The 22303-nt window shown below is 52.7% G+C and overlaps 1 protein-coding gene across 2 annotated transcripts in view; it reads left to right on the top strand.

Annotated features, from left to right (window-relative positions):
- Nucleotides 1-967: 967 nt before the first annotated feature.
- The window catches only part of SPNS3 (SPNS lysolipid transporter 3, sphingosine-1-phosphate (putative)), a gene marked incomplete at its 5' end in the record, with an annotated part of 46066 nt that continues 24730 nt past the window's right edge, over nucleotides 968-22303 (top strand). The window contains 8 exons of one of the 2 annotated variants that reach the window (XM_082679219.1): nucleotides 968-1178; nucleotides 4744-4809; nucleotides 11614-11750; nucleotides 12295-12446; nucleotides 13159-13225; nucleotides 13923-14071; nucleotides 14862-15014; nucleotides 20120-20309. In XM_082679219.1, coding sequence (XP_082535345.1) covers nucleotides 968-1178; nucleotides 4744-4809; nucleotides 11614-11750; nucleotides 12295-12446; nucleotides 13159-13225; nucleotides 13923-14071; nucleotides 14862-15014; nucleotides 20120-20309 — 1125 coding nt within the window. Of the gene's footprint in view, nucleotides 1179-4496; nucleotides 4810-11613; nucleotides 11751-12294; nucleotides 12447-13158; nucleotides 13226-13922; nucleotides 14072-14861; nucleotides 15015-20119; nucleotides 20310-22303 lie in introns of those variants that run through there. The other variant, XM_082679218.1, reaches the window with a different exon arrangement.

The raw sequence follows: 22303 nt of genomic DNA, 5'->3' as shown, positions 1-22303 counted from the left end.
CCCACTCGGGAGGGTGGGGTGCTAATAATAGGGGAGGCTATGCGTGTGTGGGGCAAGTGGGAGTAAAGAGTAAAGAGGGGTAAATGGGAAATCCTAACCTTTTGCTCAGTTTTGCTGTGAACCTAAAACTCTAAAAAATAAAGTCTATTAAAAAAATAGTGTCCCTCATTTGGGTTTGTCTGATGTTTCCACGTGATTAGATTGGGGTCATGCATTCCTGGTGGGAATCCTGCCCCTCGTTGGTGATGCTATTTTAATCCTTTGGTCAAGATGTTGCCTGATTCTCCTCCTGTATCGTTACCCTTCCCCCCACCTGCTACTAATAAACAATCTGTAAAGAGACACTTTAAGAGCATGCCAATATCTTTCCCCTCATCAAAAATCTCCCGCTAAACTTCACATCCAATGTTGAGTTTTGCCCACAGGCTGCCTTCCTGTCGGCCGCCCCTCGCTGTCTTTGTTTCTCCGGTTAGGACATTACGTAGGAGCAGGTTAGCCTCCGCTTCCGGTCCAGTCCAGTGTCGCTCTCCTGGCCAACACCCAGCCTTCCTGATCTGACCCGGGTTCGAGTCCCTCATTCACAGCCCATCTCATGTGTGGCAGCCAGACCTTCCCACAGCGAGTGGAACTCTGGGAGACTCGTCTCATTTCCTGTCCTGCAAAGCTTCTCTTTCTCACGGCTGCTACCATAGCCCCAGGCTAGGTCAAAAGGACCAGCCACCCTGGGTGGTGAGGCCAGGAGCTCTCTTCCCCCCAGCAGGCCTCAGGGGCTGCGGATGGTGAAATCTCACCTTCGAGGCTGCACTGGGATCAGTAGAGACCTGCAGTAAGATACCGAGCGGTTAGGGCAGCTGCTTTGAGGTTGGGCGGCTGGGAGCCCACAGGAAGTGACTTGGTGCAGATCTGATGCGTCTTTACCCCGGCACCCATCCCGGGACGGGAGCTGCAGGCTGGCGAGGCTGGGGGCATGTCCGCGGAGTGCGGGGAACCTGGGCCCGAGGGGCTTCAGGGCTGGTCCCCGGGGCCAGGCGGGCACTCAAGGGCCATGGGCTCGGGTCCGTGCCCCTCTCCATCCCCGCCCACCCCCTGGAGCCTGCCCCGCTGGAGAGCTTACGTGGCTGCTGCCGTGCTCTGCTACATCAACCTCCTGAACTACATGAACTGGTTCATCATTGCAGGTGAGGAAGGGGACGGGCATCCTGGGCGGCACTTGCCCATCTACCTGCTGGCTGCCCTGCCACCAGCCGGTGCTGTGTATCCACAGTGGGCTTCTGTCCAGCAGACTTTCTTCTTGTGCAGCACATCCCTGCTATTCTTACCCCCGGCCTGGTTTCAGCCTGGCCTGAAATGGGGGAGGGTCAAATGAGTTCCCAATCCAGCCCCAAACTGTATATGCACCCAGGTGTGGGTGCACAATGGTGGGTGGGTGAGGACAGCAGGGAGGACTGGGCCTCGGGCAAATGTCTGGTGGTTCTGGGTGGAAGGTCGGGGTGAGGTCGTGGAGGACAGGGTGGCCTGGCCCTGCTCCCAAGCAAGAACTAGCTGGCTGGTTGTTTCTGGGGCATCAGGCTGCGTGCAAACTTTGCACATTCTGCCTTCCTTCCTGTAGGCCCCAGGGCTCAACCTGCTGTGTCTTCATGTCACTCACTCATGCACTTATTCATTTGTCCATTCATTCATTCAAGATTCAGCCTTTTCTCTCTTGATCGCGGATTCCTTCAAGATCGACTGAGCACTATGGGCCTTGGGGACCCTCTGGTGGGCCTTGGGGACCCAGGGGAGGGGAAGTCAACCTTGTAGCTCCTGAACTCAGGAATGAGCCTCATGGGGCAGAGGGACAGAGGAGCCTGGGGAGCTCCGAGGAGGTGCTTGCAGCAGGTGGGGCCCTCCTCCGAGCCCAGGGTATGGATTCAGCAGTTACCAGCTCGCAGCTGTGGAATGAATGGGCCTGGGGTTGCAGATAGCACCAGACCCAGTGGGCGTGTCTGTCTTCGAGGAGCTCAGAGGCACACAGGACACACGTAGAAGGGGCTCTAATCCAGGACAGACTTGGGAGAGCATCATTTGGGCAGCCCCAGGATGAAAAACTGAGGGTTCCGACAGAATTCACAGAGGAGGGGCATATGGTTTGGGTCTTGAAGGCTGAAAAAATCGGTAAAGCAGGGAATGGGGTCAGGCAAGGGCGTTCAGAGAGAGGGGTCGGCGTGAGCCAGAGCACATGGGGCCAAAGTGCATGCTCTGATCAGGAGAGGAGCTGGGGGAAGCGGCAACTTATTCTAAAAGGGTGTTTGGGGCTGGATCATAGGTTTCTTGGGGGCCAGGCTGGGAGCTTGCACTTTCTGCTGAGGCCGTGGGGAGCAAGTGGGGAGACTGTAATCAGAGTTGAGGCCCTGATGGAGGCAAGAGGAGACGGGGAGGTCAGTCAGAGGCTACCACTAGGATTAGACTGGAGCTGGGGAGGCATGAGTTGGACTGGGGGTGGAGGGCATGAAGGGGAGAGGAGGGGTCAACCAGGCATGTGGAGCTCTTTCAGCCCCACAGGCTGGGATCCCTGCTTTCCTGGGAGGCCGCTGGCTGGGCTGTCAGTCCCTGAGTCCTCCCGGCCTGAGGCACTTTCCCTGATGGGAATTCCTCTGGCTGTGTGAGTAGCAAGGCTGTGGTTATTGGGCTGAGGGAGACCAGGGGAAGTGAAACCCCACAGAGTGCCTGGGGACGGTTGGAGCAGGTGATTGTCAGCCACTAGAATTCTCTGGTGTGAAGCAGGTCTTTGGCAGGCCAGAGGGACAGAGGAAAGATAAAAACAAGGCTGGGACTTCCCTGGTGGCACAGTGGTTAAGAATCCACCTGCCGGGCTTCCCTGGTGGCGCAGTGGTTGAGAGTCCGCCTGCCAATGCAGGGGACGCGGGTTCATGCCCCGGTCTGGGAAGATCCCACATGCTGCGGAGCGGCTGGGCCCGTGAGCCATGGCCGCTGAGCCTGCGCGTCCGGAGCCTGTGCTCCGAAACGGGAGAGGCCACAACAGTGAGAGGCCCACGTACCGCCAAAAAAAAAAAAAAAAAAAAAAAAAAAAAAAAAAAAGAATCCACCTGCCAATGCGGGGGACACGGGTTTCAGCCCTGGTCCGGGAAGATCCCACATGCCGCGGAGCAACTAAGCCCGTGCGCCACAACTACCGAGCCTGCGCTCTAGGGCCCATGAGCCACAACTACTGAGCCCGAGTGCCAGAACTACTGAAGCCCACGTGCCTAGAGCCCGTGCTCCACAGCAAGAGAAGCCACCGCAATGAGACGCCCACGCACCGCAACGAGGAGTAGCTCCAGCTCGTCGCGACAAGAGAAAGCCGCGCACAGCAATGAAGACCCAACGCAGCCAAGAAAAACAGAGCAGCACAGGACTGGGGGGATCCCAGGAGCAGTCAAAACAAGGGGCTGAGTCCCAGTCCCCCAAATGAGTGCGAATATAGAGAATTTTTACTTAGCCATTTTCTTTGTTTACCTGTGTTGTCTCTTGCCAATGAATATGTCTAATTCGTGTAAGTAAAAGTATTAAAAGGGAAGGAAAGACATACAAGTTGGTATCTGGACGTTGTGGCAACTGGGTACAAAGTGAATATCAGAACAAAACCCTCTCACTTTGCTTCTCTGCTTCTTCCATCTTTTTCACCCACTGGCTGGTCTTACAGGTGTGGATGTGGGGCTTTCTTCTCCATCGTGGGGGTGTTTCTGCAGGGCTCCATTTGTGACTCTGGGTGGGAGGGTAGACCCAGCTCCCCTAATTCCAGCTGTACAGCCATAGGTGGCTGGAGCCTCTGTTTCTCCATCTGTATAATGGGGACAGTGATACTGAGGGCCCTCAGCCATCTCATAATGCAATCAAAGTGATGACAGGGCCAGAGCCTCACAGCTCAGATGAGCAGGTGCCTGGGACCGTGACTAACTCTGAAATACCACCAAGGGGCTGAGGGGATTTCGGCCTAGCAATCCTCGGAGGGGCTTCAGAGCAAGAGCCTGCCACCCTCAGGGGCCGAGTTCGGACCTAAGTGGGACCCGCTGAAGCTCTCATGGGCATTCCGTGTTTGTGTGTCCATGCCTCTGGAAGAACATGCTTGTGTGTGCATGTGTGCAGGCCAGGGCACATATGCCTTTGCATGTACATGCTCATGCAGGTATATGTATGTCTATGAATGTCTGGAGTTTGTATACAAGCAGGGCTGCACAATCCCAGGGACTTTCATTTACACTGTAGTCTAAGTGAACGGCTGCCGTCACTATGACTGTGACGTGAAGGGCAGCCCTGCACGAGTGCAAATGCATGCATGCCTGTGCGTGTGTCTTTACGTGTACATCTCAGTGTACGTATGTCCGGGTGTACGAGACTGGGCTTACACGCCTGTGAGTGCAGGCTCCTGTATGTGTATGTCTCGGTGCCTCTGGGAGTGCCTGTTTGTATGTAGCTGTGTGGATCTGCATGTCTGTGTGCCTGCATGACTAAGTGTCATGCTTGTGCATGAATGTGTGTGTATATCTGTGCCTTTGGGATGTGCTGGCTCCTGTATCTGTGTGTGTGTGTGTGTGTATGTGTTTGTGTGCATGTGTGGGAGAGAGGGGAAGAGAACAGTGGGCCCGGGTGCCACACCGGTGCTGTGCTGGTCGGCTGCAGGCCTGTCCCAAATGCAGGGGCAGCTGCCCTTAGAGGCCTGGCAGGCAACTTCCCATTTCCTGAGCACTGTCCGTCTGCCCACAGGAGTTCTGCTGGACGTACAGAAGTTTTATCAGATCAGTGACAGCAATGCTGGTTTGCTTCAGACAGGTAAGGAGGGAATCCCCAGCCTGGGGCCCTGGGCTCATGCTGGGTGGGGGTCTTTCAGCAGGTCCTGCTCTGTGTCCATCTCCAGCTGCTGGGAAATGGGTGCCAGGCTGAGCCTCACTGAGTCCCTTGGCACAGAGGATGGGTGGTATTTGGGTGGGAGGGACAGTCTGGGTCGGAGAAGGAGGCAGCACAGGCTGGGATCTGGATGGTGCCTGAACAGCCTCTTAGGGTTTGAGGGTAGGAGCTGTGGAAGAAGCAACGGGAGCCGGGGCTGGAAAAGCCTCCCGAGTGGAGTTGCTCACTCATCCTTCACATCTGTTAAGCTCAGCTTTGTAGCCGGGGTTGAGAATTTCTGATGTGTGCTTTCCTCTCACGGACCTGATCACTAGGACACAGACAGACAGACAGTGGACTTCCCTGGCAGTCCAGTGGTTAAGACTCTGGGCTTCCACTGCAGGGGGCATGGGTTCGATCCCTGGTTGGGGAACTAAGATCCCACATGCCTCGAGGAGCAGCCAAAAAAAATAAAAAAAGGTAGACAGAGACACGTACCCCGCCCATGGGCTCAGGTGGGGTCTGGGCCCACTGGGGCCTACATTCCAGCAGTGGGGAGCAGCCACACCTCCCATTCCAAGGTTGGGGTCGCAAGGCATTAACTTTTCCCCAATGACTGGATGGCGACACACACATGCACATGCACATGTATGCACACACTGTCACAACACAGGATACACGTGTGTGTTCTTTACAGTTTTGAGAGAATTCATGTACAGATCGAGCCCGTATATTTCTTTTTTCTTTTTTTTTTTTTTTGCTTGTGTTTCCTTATTTATTTTCATTTTGGATGATCTGTCCATTGGTGAAAGTGGGGTGTTAAAGTCCCCTACTATGAATGTGTTACTGTCGATTTCCCCTTTTATGGTTGTCAGTATTTGCCTTATGTATTGAGGTGCACCTATGTTGGGTGCATAAATATTTACAATTGTTATATCTTCCTCTTGGATCGATCCCTTGATCATTATGTAGTGTCCTTCTTTGTCTCTTCTAATAGTCTTTGTTTTAAAATCTATTTTGTCTGATATGAGAATTGCTACTCCAGCTTTCTTTTGGTTTCCATTTGCATGAAATACCTTTTTCCATCCCCTTACTTTCAGTCTGTATGTGTCTCTAGGTCTGAAGTGGGTCTCTTGTAGACAGCAAATATATGGGTCTTGTTTTTGTATCCATTCAGCCAATCTGTGTCTTTTGGTGGGAGCATTTAGTCCATTTACATTTAAGGTAATTATCGATATGTATGTTCCCATTCCCATTTTCTTAATTGTTTTGGGTTTGTTATTGTAGGTCTTTTCCTTCTTTTGTGTTTCTTGCTTAGAGAAGTTCCTTTAGCAGTTGTTGTAGAGCTGGTTTGGTGGTGCTGAACTCTCTCAGCTTTTGCTTGTCTCTAAAGGTTTTAATTTCTCCATCAAATCTGAATGAGATCCTTGCTGGGTAGAGTAATCTTGGTTGCAGGTTTTTCTCCTTCAACACTTTCAATATGTCCTGCCACTCCCTTCTGGCTTGCAGAGTTTCTGCTGAAAGATCAGCTGTTAACCTTATGGGGATTCCCTTGTGTGTTATTTGTTGTTTTTCCCTTGCTGCTTTTAATATGTTTTCTTTGTATTTAATTTTTGACAGTTTGATTAATATGTGTCTTGGCGTATTTCTCCTTGGATTTATCCTGTATGGGACTCTCTGTGCTTCCTGGACTTGATTAACTATTTCCTTTCCCATATTAGGGAAGTTTTCAACTATAATCTCTTCAAATATTTTCTCAGTCCCTTTCTTTTTCTCTTCTTCTTCTGGAACCCCTATAATTCGAATGTTGGTACGTTTAATGTTGTCCCAGAGGTCTCTGAGACTGTCCTCAGTTCTTTTCATTCTTTTTTCTTTATTCTGCTCTGCAGTAGTTATTTCCACTATTTTATCTTCCAGGTCACTTATCCGTTCTTCTGCCTCAGTTATTCTGCTATTGATCCCATCTAGAGTACTTTTAATTTCATTTATTGTGTTGTTCATCGTTGCTTGTTTCATCTTTAGTTCTTCTAGGTCCTTGTTAACTGATTCTTGCATTTTGTCCATTCTATTGTCCATTCTATCTCCAAGATTTCGGATCAACCTTACTATCATTATTCTGAATTCTTTTTCAGGTAGACTGCCTATTTCCTCTTCATTTGTTAGGTGTGATGGGTTTTTATCTTGCTCCTTCATCTGCGGTGTGTTTTTCTGTCTTTTCATTTTGCTTATCTTACTGTGTTTGGGGTCTCCTTTTTTGCAGGCTGAAGGTTCGTAGTTCCTGTTGTTTTTTGTGTCTGTCCCCAGTGGCTAAGGTTGGTTCAGTGGGTTGTGTAGGCTTCCTGGTGGAGGGTACTAGTGCCTGTGTTCTGGTGGATGAGGCTAGATCTTGTCTTTCTGGTGGGCAGGTCCACGTCTGGTGGTGTGTTTTGGGGTGTCTGTAGACTTATTATGATTTTGGGCCGCCGCTCTGCTAATGGGTGGGGTTGTGTTCCTGTCTTGCTAGTTGTTTGGCATAGGATGTCCAGCACTGTAGCTTGCTGGTCGTTGAGTGAAGCTGGGTGCTGGCGTTGAGATGGAGATCTCTCGGAAATTTTTGCTGTTTGATATTATGTGCAGCTGGGAGGTCTCTTGTGGATCAGTGTCCTGAAGTTGGCTCTCCCACCTCAGAGGCACAGCACTGACTCCTGGCTGCAGCACCAAGAGCCTTTCATCCACAGGGCTCCTTAATTTGGGATGATTCGTTGTCTATTCAGGTATTCCACAGATGCAGGGTATATCAAGTTGATTGTGGAGCTTTAATCCGCTGCTTCTGAGGCTGCTGGGAGAGACTTCCCTTTCTCTTCTTTTCGAGCCCGTATATTTCTTTCCTAAAATATATCTGCCTGAGAACAAGCATCTGGCTCTTTTTTTCCCACCTCCCCTTTAATACTCACCTGTCCACCATTTAAAACATATATTTATTTATTTATTTGGCTGTGCCAGGTCTTAGTTGTGGCATGTGGGATCTAGTTCCCTGACCAGGGATCAAACCCGGGCTCCCTGCATTGGGAGCGCGGAGTCTTAACTGCTGGACCACCAAGGAAGTTCCCGTCCACCATTTTTGGCAGGAAAATACACCTATCCCCATTCTGAGTTTTACTAGGTATAGAAACATCCAGGGTACTAGACAAAGGGACCCCTCATGGCTGTTTGGCTTCTGTTGATGAGGCCCTGGAACGGGTCAGAGAGAGCATCGGTAGAAACCAATTGGGGATGTTTCCTCCAGGCTACAAACCCGGGGATGGCAAGGCGCCAAGCCTTATCTAGCTGTCCCGCTCGTGTGTGACAGTCTACTATTTATCTGCGATTGAGAATTCAGAAGTGAGATGGTTGTCTTAGGGATGGGTATCAACACATGTATTTCAACTAAAAAAATGAAGCCAACATTTTAATATCTTTTCTTTTTTTTTTTTTTTTGCGGTACGCGGGGCTCTCACTGTTGTGGCCTCTCCCGTTGTGGAGCACAGGCTCTGGACGCGCAGGCTCAGCAGCCATGGCCCGTGTCCCCTGCATCGGCAGGCAGACTCTCAACCACTGCGCCACCAGGGAAGCTCTTAATCTCTTTCTTACAGACAACCAGTCTGATCTGTCCTACTGATTGGGCAAACGAGGACTGGCTTTGCCCATAAGCCTTTATGGTAGACATTTCCCGTAAACTGAATGAGCTTAATCTGCAGCCTAAGGATTTGGATGAAAATATAGTTTAAAACATACAATCATGCTGGAAATCACATCCTTCTCAACTATTTAAACTTACGATAAAAATGCCTATGCTGAAAACATGCAAAAGGGTACACAGTTCTGTAAACCGAGGCACCGAGCAAAAGAGGTAGATCACTGGTTAGACCACCGTATTTTCCAGTTGCTCCTGTCTTGGGGCTGAGGCCGGCAGCTGGTGCTTACCTTCCAGTCATATTGTAGCCAAAGGGAGGCTGTGTCTCGGTTCAATACCCACAACCTTCTAGATTAAACAGATAATGGAATCTGAGTCAGTATTTCCCTTCCCTGGTTCTTACCATGGTGAACAGGATTATGACCACAAGGCCCCTGATACGTGAGTTGTGGGGAGGGAGAAGTTTGTGTGTATGAGAGAGAGCGGGGGGAAGCCTGTGAACATGGGGACGTGCTTGTGCGTGTGTAGTGGGGAATGTGCATGTGCGTGTGAGTGTGTGTGTTTGAGGTTGGATGAAGGGAAGGGGTTTCTCTGCAGAAGCAGCCCAAAGAGGTGTGTGGAAAGGGCAGTGGGCTTGGAGGCCTGACGACCAGGCTTGTCCCCAGTGACCTCAGGTGAGTCTTTTCACCTTTCTGGGTCACCGTGCAATGGCCCTAAGACCTACCCTGCTGTCTGTCTGCAGGGTGGTAGGCTGGAGGAAACCGATGACTCAGAGGGCACGGTGTAGCTCTAAGAGTGGGGTGGAAGGTGGGGGGAAGCAGTGGTCAGACACCCCTCGCCCCACCGCTATGGGACAGAGAAGCTGCTGGAGTTAGTTAACTGATTTACAATATTTAAAACGAACACTGATGTGGACCTTACCGTGTGCCAGGTGCTAGTCTAAGGGCTTAATAACATTAACTCATTTAATCTCACAACAATCCCACGAGGCAGGGATTATTATTATGCCGATTTTACGGATGATGAACCTGAGGCACAGAGAGGCTATGGGGCTTGCTGAAGGTCACACAGCTGGTAAGTGACAGAGCTGGGATTCAAATCCAGGTAGCTGCTTATAGAGTCCTTCTCTGAACCCTGTGCTCCTTAATTCCTCCCACCTTGTCACAGAAATGATTTTAATCTGGAGAGCGAAGGCGTGCCTGCCTTCCACTTAGGGGCAGGCTTCTCCATCCCAGGAGATCTGCAGGTTTAAGGTGTTTATATCCTGTAAAGGATCCCTACCTCCAATCTCATAAAAGTATGAGATTTGGGGAAATATTTTATAAGCTTTAGGTAAAGATGTGCATTAACAAGACACAAAATGACTCCCCCCCGAGGAAGACTGATAAATTTGACTACATCAAAGCTAAATCCTTCTGTATGATGGTGATTGAAACTATAAGTGCAATTAGCAATAATAATAGATGACATTTGTTGGGCATTTACATAAAGCCCGTCACTGCCTTTTATATGCTTTATTTTATTTAATCTTCCCCATAACCTTATGGGGGAAGTACTATTACTATCGTACTCTGTAGTTGATAAAGGGAAAACAGGAGAGTTAAGGATTTTGTCCAAAGTCACACAACTAGGAAGTGGTGGGGTCAGGATGTGAGTCCAGGTATTCAGTCGCAGAATTTGCATTTTAAATCCTTAATACAAATATAAAGGACTGGGAGAAAATTATCCACAAAGAGCCCGATAGAAAAATAGGCAGAGGATGTGAACACAGAGCCTGCTACTCAGCCTCACTTGGAAAAAGAACAATGCAGGTTAAAACGTCAGCGAGACGCCATTTGTGTTTCAACCATTAAATGAACAAAAATAAATCGATTGATCCTAGCAAGTGTCAGCAAGCAATATACATACTTCTATTCAAGTGTAAATTGATACAGCCTTTTTGGAGGCCTATTTTGGCAGTAGTTATTATATATTTAAATGCCGTTCACACCAAAGACCTTTCTCAGCGGAGGATTAGGTCAAACCATATTAAACTGCCGTTTTTGTAGGTCAAAACTGGCTTAATTTCCGCAATTGCCTACGGCTCAACCCAGTAATAGAGCGGGTCAGGGCAAAGTGGGAGGGGCTGGAACCTGAGCTGGGACGAATCTGGACATTCATTGGGCTCAGGACATGTCAATCATCTGTGCTCCTGAATGAAGACGCAGACGCTGGGCGGGGCCCCCCAAAGCCTAAGGCCCTTGGGTGGTGGGACGGGGTGGAGGAGGGTCGGACCTTGCCCAGGTCACCTGGCGGCTCTCGGAGGCAGCGGAGGAGGGTGGAGGAGATTTTATTTGAGGAACAGAAGCAGTGAAGGTAGTTATCCACGTGGTATAGTCACGCAAAAACGTGGCAGTTTCTTTGTCTTCGCAGAATAGCAAACGCATTCACTAATCCAGCCACCAATTCATAAGCGTTTAGTACTTTAAAAAACTGTATAAATACAACTGCAGCGTCAGGGGAATGTTTTACCTACTTAGGAAGACCAAATCTTTTCCAGTCTCCAGGGGCCGCTGGTTTATAATCACTGTGCTCTTTCTAAACCGTGCTCATCAGCTCGGAGCAGGCACCTGGCCCGCCCCCCGCCCCCTCTTGCCTTCCACGCCCTGCCTCCAGCAGGGGCTTGAGAGCGAAGTCCCTGTGAGTTCTCCGAGAGACAGGGCCCTGGCAGCTCCACGCCGGGCTCTGTGTTCACTTCTGTCTCACGTTTACACGGCCTGGGAGGGGGATGTTGACTTCTCCACTGCTGGGCTGGTGCTCAGAGAGGTGGAGTTAGTAACCCAAGGCTGCACAGTGAGCAAGCAGCAGAACTGAGATTTGAGTCGTGGCCCTGCCCCCACCCTTTCCTTCCAGTCCCCCTGACTCTGGGCAGTGGTGGGGATTGGATTGGGGGATTCACCTTATCTTTTCCTCCTCCCAGCCTCCACCCACTGCCAAGCTTGTGGTGTCTGAGCCGGTTCCCTTTTCTGGGCCTGCTGGACCCATCTGCCCCCCGCCCCCCCCCCCCCCCGCCTTTGTCGAGCCGGGGATGCATGCTGCCCCCTGCGTGTCTCCTTCAGTCTTCATCGGCTGCCTGCTGCTGTCTGCACCCGTGTTTGGCTACCTGGGCGACCGACACAGCCGCAAGGTGACGCTGAGCTTAGGTATCCTGCTCTGGTCAGGAGCAGGCCTCTGCAGCTCCTTCATCTCCCCTCGGGTAGGTACCCTCACCCCTTCCCAGGCCCCTGGGGGACCCTCCCCCACCTTCTTCCTCCCTGATCCAGCCCCAGCAGAGCTGCTTCTGCTCCATTGCAGGCTCCAGGCTGGCTGGGGGATTGTCTTCTAAGGGCTGAGAGAGGGGCCTTCTGAACAGGCTGTTGGACTTTCTTAACAGGGGCCTTCCTCTCTGGCATCTCCCGCTGCTGCCCATGGCTTCACTTCCGCTCGACTGTGCTAGGGCTGGGGGTGAGGGTAACTGCTACTGTCTGCAGGAACTGGCCTGGTTAGCACAGATGATGCCCAGGAAGAGGGCTACTCAGGGCAGGGGGTTGGGGGTGGCTGTGGACACCAGCAGGGGGCACCCGTGTGGTTTGGGGAGCCTGGACTGGGAGGATAATGAGGTGTCTGGAGCCCTGATCTCCCTCTCCTCCCCTGGGGCACATGTCACCAGATGCCCTCGGGTCCCTCTGACAAATCCTCAGGTCCCCTTGCCCCGAGGGTGATTTCTGGAACTCACTGCAGTCTTGTGCCTGTTTGCCCAGTACTCCTGGCTCTTCTTCCTGTCCCGGGGGGTGGTGGGCACTGGCACTGCCAGCTACTCCACCATTGCGCCCACTGTCCTGGGAGACCTCTTCGTGAGGGACCAGCGAACCCGAGTGCTGGCCATCTTCTACATCTTTATCCCTGTTGGAAGGTTGGTATTACCCTGGATCCACTTCCCTGGGTGGTAAACTGAGGCCTAAAGGAGTCAGAACAGGAGCCGGGCTGGGTGGAGGAGACATCAGAGCAGAAAGGCTTGGAATCCCAACTCTACCCCTTCCTCACTGTGTCACTTTACCTCTCTGAACCTCAGTTTCCTCATCTGTAAGTGGGGCCAATATCACGAACTGACAGGCTATGGTGGGAGTTAGAGATACATAATGAGGATGCTCCCTACATGCTAGTACACTCCAGGAAGGGGTGAGAAGTAGCGGCGCAGCAGTGTGGGCTGCACAGGGAGGGGCCAGCCCTGGGAGGGGAGGCAGACAAATGTCTTAGGGTTGGGCCATGCACTCCATAGTGGGGTAGGACAGAGTGGGTTTTGCAGTCAGGCCCCTGAGCTCTGACTCAGGTTTCCTGAAATCTCCTGATTTGGGCAGGGCTGAGACTTGGGGAGGTGGGGTGGGTGGTCCCCAGATAGAGAGACAGTGGATGTTTGGGATGGGCCTGGAGCCAGAGGTCACCTGTGACTTGACCAAGGGCAGTAGACATCTGGGCCTCACGTGGCTCACTTTTCCCAGTGGAAAAGGCAATGAGCTGCAGAGAGCCGGCTCCCTGGGGTCGGGGCACCCCGGCTGAGGCTGGCCTTGGGGCCTCAGGGCTGCCTCCCTTCCCTCACTGCCCATTTCCCCTGCCCCCTGTCGCAGTGGTCTGGGCTACGTGCTGGGGTCGGCTGTGACGGAGCTGACCGGGAACTGGCGTTGGGCCCTCCGAGTGAGTCCAGCTTCCTTTTCTTCCCTCCGCTTTCCCCCTGGGCCGGCAGGGACTTTCCAGCCTCCAGTGGCCTTTGCCCCTTGGCACGGTATCTGGCGCCATCGGGGTGTTCAGACATCAGCAGCTCAGACATTTGGGGCGTCCTGTGGACCACGGCCTCTGGAAGTCGTGCCCCTGGTTCAGATCCCAGCTGCTCAGTTTGCTAGCTTGCAAGTCACCTCCCTCTTTGGGGCCTCACTTTGCCTGTCTGTAGAGTGGGGGAGTAAAGTCTACCTTATGGAATCTTGAGGATTAATGAGATAAGGGATAGGAAGACACTAGGGCAGGGCTGGTGTGGCGGATGGAGGTGTGGGCCTGGAAAAGGGACAGTTATTGGGGCAGCAAGTACTCAACAGTCAGGGTCAGTGTAGTCACGCCTCCAGGTCTCAACCATGTCAGGCTCACAGGTCCCAATAGAGTGGTGTCTGTATAGGACAGACAGGTGTTAAGTCAAACCCCAAGGGGACCCCGCTCCCCAGAGAGGCTGTCCTCTCAGGGGTGAGGGGGTGAGAAACAGTGGTTTGTCAAGCTCTGTGTATAACCAGCTCCCAGGAAGTGAGTCCCTCCCCAGCCTGGACCACAGAGTTCAGTCACTGCCAGGATCTCCTGGGTCGCAGGAGTGTGTGGCCCTGAGCTTCCTGGGCCCTCCTGTCCCCAGATCATGCCCTGCCTGGAAGCCGTGGCCTTGATCCTGCTTATCGTCCTGGTTCCAGACCCACCCCGGGGAGCTGCTGAGAAGCAGGGGGTGGTGACCGTTGGGGGCCCAAGGAGCACCTGGTGTGAGGACGTCAGATACCTGGGGAGAAAGTGAGTGTCCCTGCCCCTCCCTGCATGTCACTGAAAACCCCTCTGTCTGCCCTGGCATCACTGACTTCCTTCCCTCCACCTCCAGAGAACCCTCCCCGACTGCCCCAGTGTTCAGAACCCTCTTCCTTCTCTGAGCTCCCACTCACCAATGGAGATGCCCCTCCCCCACTCGGAGGCCCCCTCCCCCTAGCCATGTGACGGCATACGGGCTGGGAGAGAGGGAGGAAGACACTGTGAGCTCCAGCCTTGGCTCTGCCCTGCCTTATCCCAGAGTGACCTGAGACTTGGAGCCTCACTTCCCTCATTTATTCAGTGGACATAGTTCGCCAGCTTTGCCGGCTTCTCAGGGTTACTGGGAAGATGCCCGAGTGAATCACTCACCTCTCTGAGCCTCACGGGAGAGCATCCCTCCTCTGTTCCAGGCAGAGTCACCCACATGGCCGGGTCTCATGATTTACCAAAATATGGGGCATGGGCAGGACCCCACTCTCTTTGTTACAGACCCACGAGCCGAGTGGAGGGCACTCAGAGGAGGGTGGGGCAGCACAGACAGCTTGCTGGAGAATGTGATGTTGGATTTGGGTCCGTCAGTCTGGGGAGACTTGGTCAGGCAGAGAGGAGGAAGGAACAGCTGGAGGGAAGGTGCGGAGGTGGGAGGGGCAGGCTGCTTAGGGAGTGTCGGAAGGACCTGGAGCCACCTGAGTGCCCAGGAGAGGGGGGAGTGGGGCGGTAGGAGGCTCCCGCAGCCCCAGCCCTCTCTTGGGTCGAGCCACATCATCTTCTCTTACAGCTGGAGTTTTGTGGGGTCGACCCTTGGAGTGACAGCCATGGCCTTTGTGACTGGAGCTCTGGGCTTCTGGGCCCCCAAGTTTCTGTTCGAGGCCCGTGTGGTGCACGGGCTGCAGCTTCCCTGCTTTCGGGAGCCGTGCAACAGCCAGGACAGGTGAGGAGGGGCGTCTGGGTGCCGGCTCAGGGGGGCTCTTGATGGGGAAGTTCTCAGGAGGTTCTGAGCCCCCAGATTCAGCCTCTGTGGGCTCATGGAGCTCTGGGCAGACACCGGGACTTGGGGGCCCGCTGGCAGGTGGCAGACCTGGTTTTAGCTTGGGCAGAGCCCCTGCTGCTCTGAGCGGCCACAGGCAGCTCCCTTGTTCTCTCTGGGCCCCAGTCCCTGTCTTCCTGCTCTTGGGCTGCTATGGGGGTCCAGAAAGCACTTGCGGGCGGGTGAGGCTTCTGTGGGGCCTGTCCTTCGGAGGGACCCGTAGTGTGAGGTCGTCCCATTCTACAGATGGCAAACTGAGGCACTGGGATGCTTCATTACTTCTCTGGCTTAGGGATTTCACACATGCATTTGTATGTTCTCTGCATTGACAGTCCTGGGAAAGCTGCTCTTCTCACCCTGCTGTTCTCCTGTCCCCCCAGCTGACCCTGTTCTCCAGGGGCTCCATGACCTCCTGATGGAGCGGGCATGTCTAATCCTCTCTTATTTGCTTCCTCCTTCTCCCTGCTGATGCTTTCCAGTCTCCTTGAGGACCCCTTCTCCTCCCTGATCCTGCCCCGATGGGTTTCTCAGAGTTCCTCAGGGCTCCGTGTTCTCCCCTGAGGCCTCAGTGACACTAGTTGTCTGCTGGCAGCATTGACATCCCTTCTCCCCAGCCTCCTCTCTTGCCTCTGCCTCCCTCCCTGATGCCCAGGGAGAGCTTCGTGTCATTTCCGGAATGTCCCCTGCTCCGTCACTTGTCTCTGCCTTTGCCCAAGCTGTGCCCTTTGCCCATAGCTACCTCCCCTTTTCTCATCATTACTTCTTATAAGCTTTAACTTTAGTTCAGGCCCTATTCTAAGCCCTTTACATGAAAAACCGTCTGAGGTTTTATAATAATAAACCCTAGTATTCGTGTATTACAAATGAGGAGGCGGAAGATCAGAGAGGTTAAACAAATTGTCCAAGGTCACACAGCTCAAGTAGCAGAGCCAGGATTCAAACCCATCTGACTCCAAAGCTTCCGCTCTTAAGCTCCATGTACTGTTGCCTCTGGAGACTGCTTGGTACTGTTAATTGACTTGAACATCTCCCCACCAGCTGGCATACAGTGGGTGCTCAGGCAGCATCCAGTAAGTGAATGAATGAATGAATGCATCAAAGGATACGGTGATTTTTTTTTTTTTTTTTTTTTTGCCACACCAAGCAGCATGCAGGATCTTAGTTCTCTGACCAGGGATTGAACCCATGCCTCCTGCAGTGGAAGCGTGAACTCCTAACCACTGGACCGCCAGGGAAGTCCCAGGATATTGTGATGTTTATCCTGGCTCCTCAGCTAGATTCTTGGATCTCCCCAGAGGCAAAGACTGAGTCCTAAAAGTCCCACTGCAGCTTGAAAAAGTGGGGAAAAACCAGGTCTCCATCCCACTTCAGGCATTGACTGGCTGTCTGTTCCTGGGCCAGTGATTTCCCCATTGTCTGCTTCAGCCTCTTCCTCTAACTCAGCTTATTCCCAGAACCTGGCTGAGAAGCTGTGTTAGGGTCCTGGGGCTGATGGAACAAATGACCACACACTTGGGTAGCTTCAAACAACAGAAACTTTTCCCATAGTTCTGGAGGCCAGAAGTCCATAATGGTTTCACGGGGCCAAAACCAAGTTCAGCAGGGCCACACTCTCGCTGGCGGCTCTCGGGGAGAATCCTTCCTTGCCTCTTCCAGCTTCTGGTGGCTGCTGGCGGTCCTTGGTTGTGGCCGCATCACTCCAAGCTCAACATCCACGGTCACGTTGCCTTGTCCTCTTTGTCTTAGATCTCCCTCTGCTTCCCTCTTATAAGGACATTTGTAATTGCATTTAGGGCCCACCAAAAAATTGGAGAATCATCTCCCTACCTCAAGAACATTAATGTAATCACATCTACAAAGTCTATTTTGCCATATAAGGGAATATATTGTCACAGTTTCCAGAGATAGATGTCTTGGGTTGCGGGGCATTATTCAACCTACCACAGGGTCCTGGTGTTCGGGTTCTGCACAGACCCTAGCTGTTAATACACCCTCCATAGTTAGGATAAGCCCGCAGGTGAGGGTGGGGCGGGAGCAGGAAGCTGCAGGACACAGGATTCTAGCTCAGCCAGAGGGAGAACTTCCAACATACAGAGCGGGGGCCCAGATGGAAGGGGCAGCATTAGGGTAATGAGCTTCCCATCCCTGGGGGCATGTAAGTAGGAGTTGGATAGCTACTTGCCAGGGCCATTGTACAGAGGATCAGCATAGAACTTGCAGGCTTTAAGGACCCTCTTGGCTCAGAGTCTGATTCTGGGAAGGCTTTGTGGGGGTGGGGACATTTCGTGGTAGGTGTGTCCTCTGGCCACACCTCTGCTCAGGGGCACTGGGGGTCCCCCATCTACACCGCCTGTTTGAATAAGCAATCCTAAGTCTTAGAAAGGTCTCGAGACCCTGCCAAGGCTGGCTCAGACCGGGACTCAGAGGTAGATAGCATTCATCCGGGATTTGGGGTCACTTGACTGGGCTGAGCCGGAGCCTGGTACAGCTTGCAAGGCTAGGAAGGTTCGGTGAGCACCTTTAAGCTGCCTAAGGACACACATGCTTTGTTTGGAAGCAGAGGGCCAGGAGACCCTGGCTCTGCCAATGTGGGGCTGTGTGGCCTCGGACAGGTCTCTGCCCTCTCTGGGCTTTACACAATCTCCTATAAACCAAGGGGATGGGGCAGGGAAATAAACCCATTAGTCCTCAGCCTGTGGGACGGACATTTCACAGAAGTTATTTAGGGGAGAGGTAGTTTTTTGTGGCACTCAATTTGTCAGTAACCATAGTCTTGCGTCTGTCATGTTCTTACCTCTTGGTGGTAGCCATGGAGGTAATATCAGGCACCTGGCACTTTTGGAAAGGTTTGGATCTGGGAGGGGATCCTGGCCAGGTGGAGAATGGTGGGTGGGGGCAGTGGTGCTCCAAGGCAGGGAAGCCAGAAAGTGTAGGGTGAGTTTAGAGAATTTCCAGTCATTTGTGCAGAGTGAGGGAAGGAGAAAAGAGGGGAGGTTACACAGGTCAGCAGGGGCCAGTCCTGCAGTGCTGGCTGGGAGCCTGCCCTGAGGACAACAGGGAGCCACTTAGGGGCTGGAAAGGTCCTAGTTACCTTCGTTTTTTCAAGAGTTCACGCTAGTCAGTCTCAGCATTCCTTTGGGCTTCTTTAAAAGGAGGCTTGGGGGACTTCGCTGGTGGTCTAGTGGTTAAGAATCTGTCTTCCAATGCAGGGGACGTGGGTTCGATCCCTGGTTGGGAAACTAAGATCCCACATGCTGTGGGCAACTAAGCCCGCATGCCACAACTACTGAGCCACAACTAGAGAGCCCACGTGACGCAGCTAAGACCCGACGCAGCCAAAAATAAAATGAATAAATATTAAAAAAGGAGGCTTGGGCCCATCCTTTGGGCTAGACCAGGAGGATGAAGGTGTATATTCACATCCTGTTGCTTAGTAGCTGGGTAATCTTGGACTCAACCTTTCTTTCTTTCTTTTTTAAAAATATTTTGTTTATTTATTTATTTGGCTGCACTGGGTCTTTGTTGAGACACGCGGGATGTTCGTTGCCACGTGTGGGATCTTTGTTGTGGTGTGCAGGATCTTTAGTTGCAGCATGCGAACTCTTAGTGTGGCATATGGGATCTAGTTCCTTGACCAGGGATCGAACCTGGGACCCCTGCATTGGGAGCACGGAGTCTTAGCCACTGGACCACCAGGGAAGTCCTGGCCTCAACCTTTCTTAACCTCACCTGTTTCAGCTGTCCACCTGGGAATTCTGGGAGAGATCAGTGAGCCATTTGGTTAATATCTCTTGTTCCAGGCTCTATGCTCCCAGCCTAGAGTCAAGAAAGTAAACCGAACCTGGTTTCTGTTCTCCAGGAATTCACAGCCTAGTGAATAACCTTGATGATAGAGACATGGAAGATGTTATGGGAACTGAAGGGGGTGAACAAATCAGCAGAGGGACAAGGGAAAGCATCCTCAAAGAGGGGACCTTTGTGATGGGTCTTGAAGGATGCATAGGAGTTCGGTAGGTAGAGAAACCAGTGAAGGGTGTTCCAGATGGAAGAATAAAAGTATGAAGTGGGGACAGCAACTAGTCTGGGGACTGAGGAGGATGGAATTGGGGTTTGTGGTTGAGGTCACCCAGAGTCAGATCATGAAGGACCATGTATACCACAATGAGCTGGAACCGAATCTGGTGGGTGTTTAAGAGCTGGTGGAGAATTTTAGGCAGGGAGTGGGCAGGGGCGTAGTCAGATCTGTGTTCTAGAAAGCATCCTCTGGTGGACCTGTATAGAGGTTGTCCTAGAAGGACAGGTTTCTACAGGAGGGAGGTGCAGGAGGGACCACGTGGAGTTGAAATGGGTCTAGGAGTAGGTGGCAAAGGTAGTGAAGTTAAGAGGGGGCTACTTGAGAGGTGTTCAGAAACAGAGAGTCGAAGGATGGACTCAAGGAGGGGAGGGTGTGTGGGACTTCACTGGCAGCCCAGTGGTGAAGACTCCGCGCTTCCACTGCAGGGGGCATGGGTTTGACCCCTGGCTGGGGAACAAAAAAAAAGAGAGAGAGGAAGGGTGTGTACAATGCCGGTGTATCATAGGAGCTCGATAAATAAATGCTCACTTACCTGCATTCTATTAGTACTGGGACCTGGAAGGTGAGAAGGTTGGGGCCAGTGTGGGACTGTAGAGTTAAGATTTCTGAGTGGGGCAGTTTTAGGTGGTGAAACAGTGGAGGAGATTGCTGGCAATGAGGCAGGCTGGGCGCTGGGGTGCTGGGGTGCTAGGAAGATCAGCCACATGGCCAGTGGCATCCCCAGGTTGAGGCAGGAAAGAGGATGGGAAGGGTAGGGGAGTACGTGGATCCCAGAGCAGGGTCCCAGGGACCCACGAGCATCGGTTAGGAGGGAGGGGAAGGGGCCCACAGCCACACTTTCTGTAGGTACCAGATCACGCACTGGGGGGTAGGCGGCCGGACCCCTATCCTGACGCCACCGGCTGACCAATCCCTCTCTGCTCTTTTCCATCAGCCTGATTTTTGGGGTACTGACTGTTGTGACTGGCCTTGTTGGGGTCATCCTGGGAGCAGAGGCTTCGAGGAGATACAAGAAAGTCAACCCAAGGGCTGAGCCCCTCATCTGTGCTGCCAGCTTGTTTGCTGCAGCCCCCTGCCTCTACCTGGCTCTCATCCTGGCCCCGACTACCCTCCTGGCCTCCTATGTAAGTGAAGGCCCCTTTGGAGGTGGGAGTGGGGTGAGGTGGGTAGGGAGCTCCTGTTTCACATAGGCTTACGCTGTGCCGGGTCTTCACGTACATTACGTTTATCCTTCTGGGGAGCTTTGTTATCCCCATTTAACAGATGAGGAAACTGAGGCTTACCAAGAGTAACACAGCTAGGGGCGGAACTGGGGTTTGAGCCTAAGCCTTTCTAAAGTGTGTCCTCTGAGCTCCTGGTTAATACTTTGATGGGAGAACATGAGACCCCTTTATTCCCAGGACATGTGTTGAGTCCAAGAAGAAATAGGGTAATTCTCCCCAGGTTACAGATGACGAAAGTGAGGTTCAGATTGGCCATAGCCAGTGCGGACACTGCTTTAAAGGTGACGGTATTAAGGATACCGTATCTTCCAGATCCATATCCCATCACATCCCTTCATGTGCCTCACACTCCGGTTATACCAGTGACAGGTGCTCACATCTCCCAGCCTTTGCTTGTGTCCATTCCCTCCGCCGGGGGCACCATTCCCCTCTTCTGTGCATCCTAAAGTCGTTCTGCTGTAAGACCCAACTCAAAGGCCACCTCCTCCAAAACCTTCCCAGGCTACTCTATGCTCACATCAGAATTCACTGGGGCTCCGTGCATGTTTAGGTCTCATCAGGCGTCCTGGTGTATCCGTATCCCTACATACACACTTATATGTGTGCTGCTGTATCCCTGGCTCTCCAGAGCCCTGGCCCTGGTTGTCCCACCTGATGGGAAGGAGCCACTGATACCGGGAAGATGGCGCCAGCCTAGCCCCAGCTAGACTGGTTCAAGCTTCCTACCCCTCCACTCCCACTCCCTGGTCCTAAGGCCCTGGGGACCCACCACTGTGGACATGGAAGCCCCTGCATGTGTGGGTGGGGTTCACAGAGCAGGCTGGACTCAGAAAGCAAATAACAGCTTTATTGTTCCCTGACCAGTTTGAGTGTGTCTCTCCCCCATGACCAGACCCCATAGCTTTTCTTTCTTTTTAAATTTTTTACATTTAATTTTATTTATTTATCTCTGGCTGCATTGGGTCTTGGTTGCTGCACGCGGGCTTTCTCTAGTTGCGGCGAGCAGGGGCTACTCTTCGTTGCAGTGGGCGGGTTTCTCATTGCGGTGGCTTCTCTTGTTGCTGAGCTTCAGTAGTTGTGGCACGTGGGCTCAGCAGTTGTGGCTCGCGGGCCCTAGAGCACGGGCTCAGTAGTTGTGGTGCACAGGCTTAGTTGCTCCGTGGCATGTGGGATCTTCCTGGAACAGGGATTGAACCCGTGTCCCCTGCATTGGAAGGCGGATTCTTAACCACTGCGCCACCAGGGAAGCCCCCACCATAGCTTTTCCAGTTACACTCATGAATCCCAGTCTCATTTAAATCAAAACTTTTGTTCTACTTCCAAATAAAGCTTCTATCCAGGTCCAGAAAATTGCACTGGGGAGAGGGGGAGCTCTACTCGGTTGGATTCTCCTTGCTCCATCTCTGTCCTTTGTCCCCAAGACCACGGCTCCCCTGGGATCCTGACCGCTCCAGGGTTGGGCAGGCCAGCAAAGATGACCGGAAATGGGCCAGGTGTTATTGGTGTCTGGCGTTGTTTTGCTGACTGTCAGTGCCCTCCTTGTGGTAGATGCCCAGATGTTGGCTGACTCCTCTCTTGGGAGCACTTTTGTGGGTTCTGGGGGCCTCGGGCCCCAGCATTTGCATTGTCCAATTCCCTGGTGCAGGAGACATCGTCACCTGTGTACTGTCGCAGCTTCCCTCCGCTCCTTTCCAGGGTTGCCCTTCCAGCTCTTCCTCCTGGGCCCTGTCGCCCCAGGCAGGCACCCCATGGGGCTCCCCTCTTGTGACCCTCAAGCCTGTCTCCTCTCCATGGTTTCTGTTTGACCCCTGGATGTGCTCAGGATGTAGCTGCCCCTACTGCTGCCCTTGTACATCCTCCTGTTCCCAGGTGACATGTGTTGGGGTGTCCTGAGG

Source organism: Grampus griseus (assembly GCF_964374135.1).
Source record: "Grampus griseus genome assembly, chromosome: 20".
Taxonomy (NCBI): domain Eukaryota; kingdom Metazoa; phylum Chordata; class Mammalia; order Artiodactyla; family Delphinidae; genus Grampus; species Grampus griseus.
Note: the sequence above shows the minus strand (reverse complement) of the source record. Positions and strands in the feature narration are given on the sequence as shown.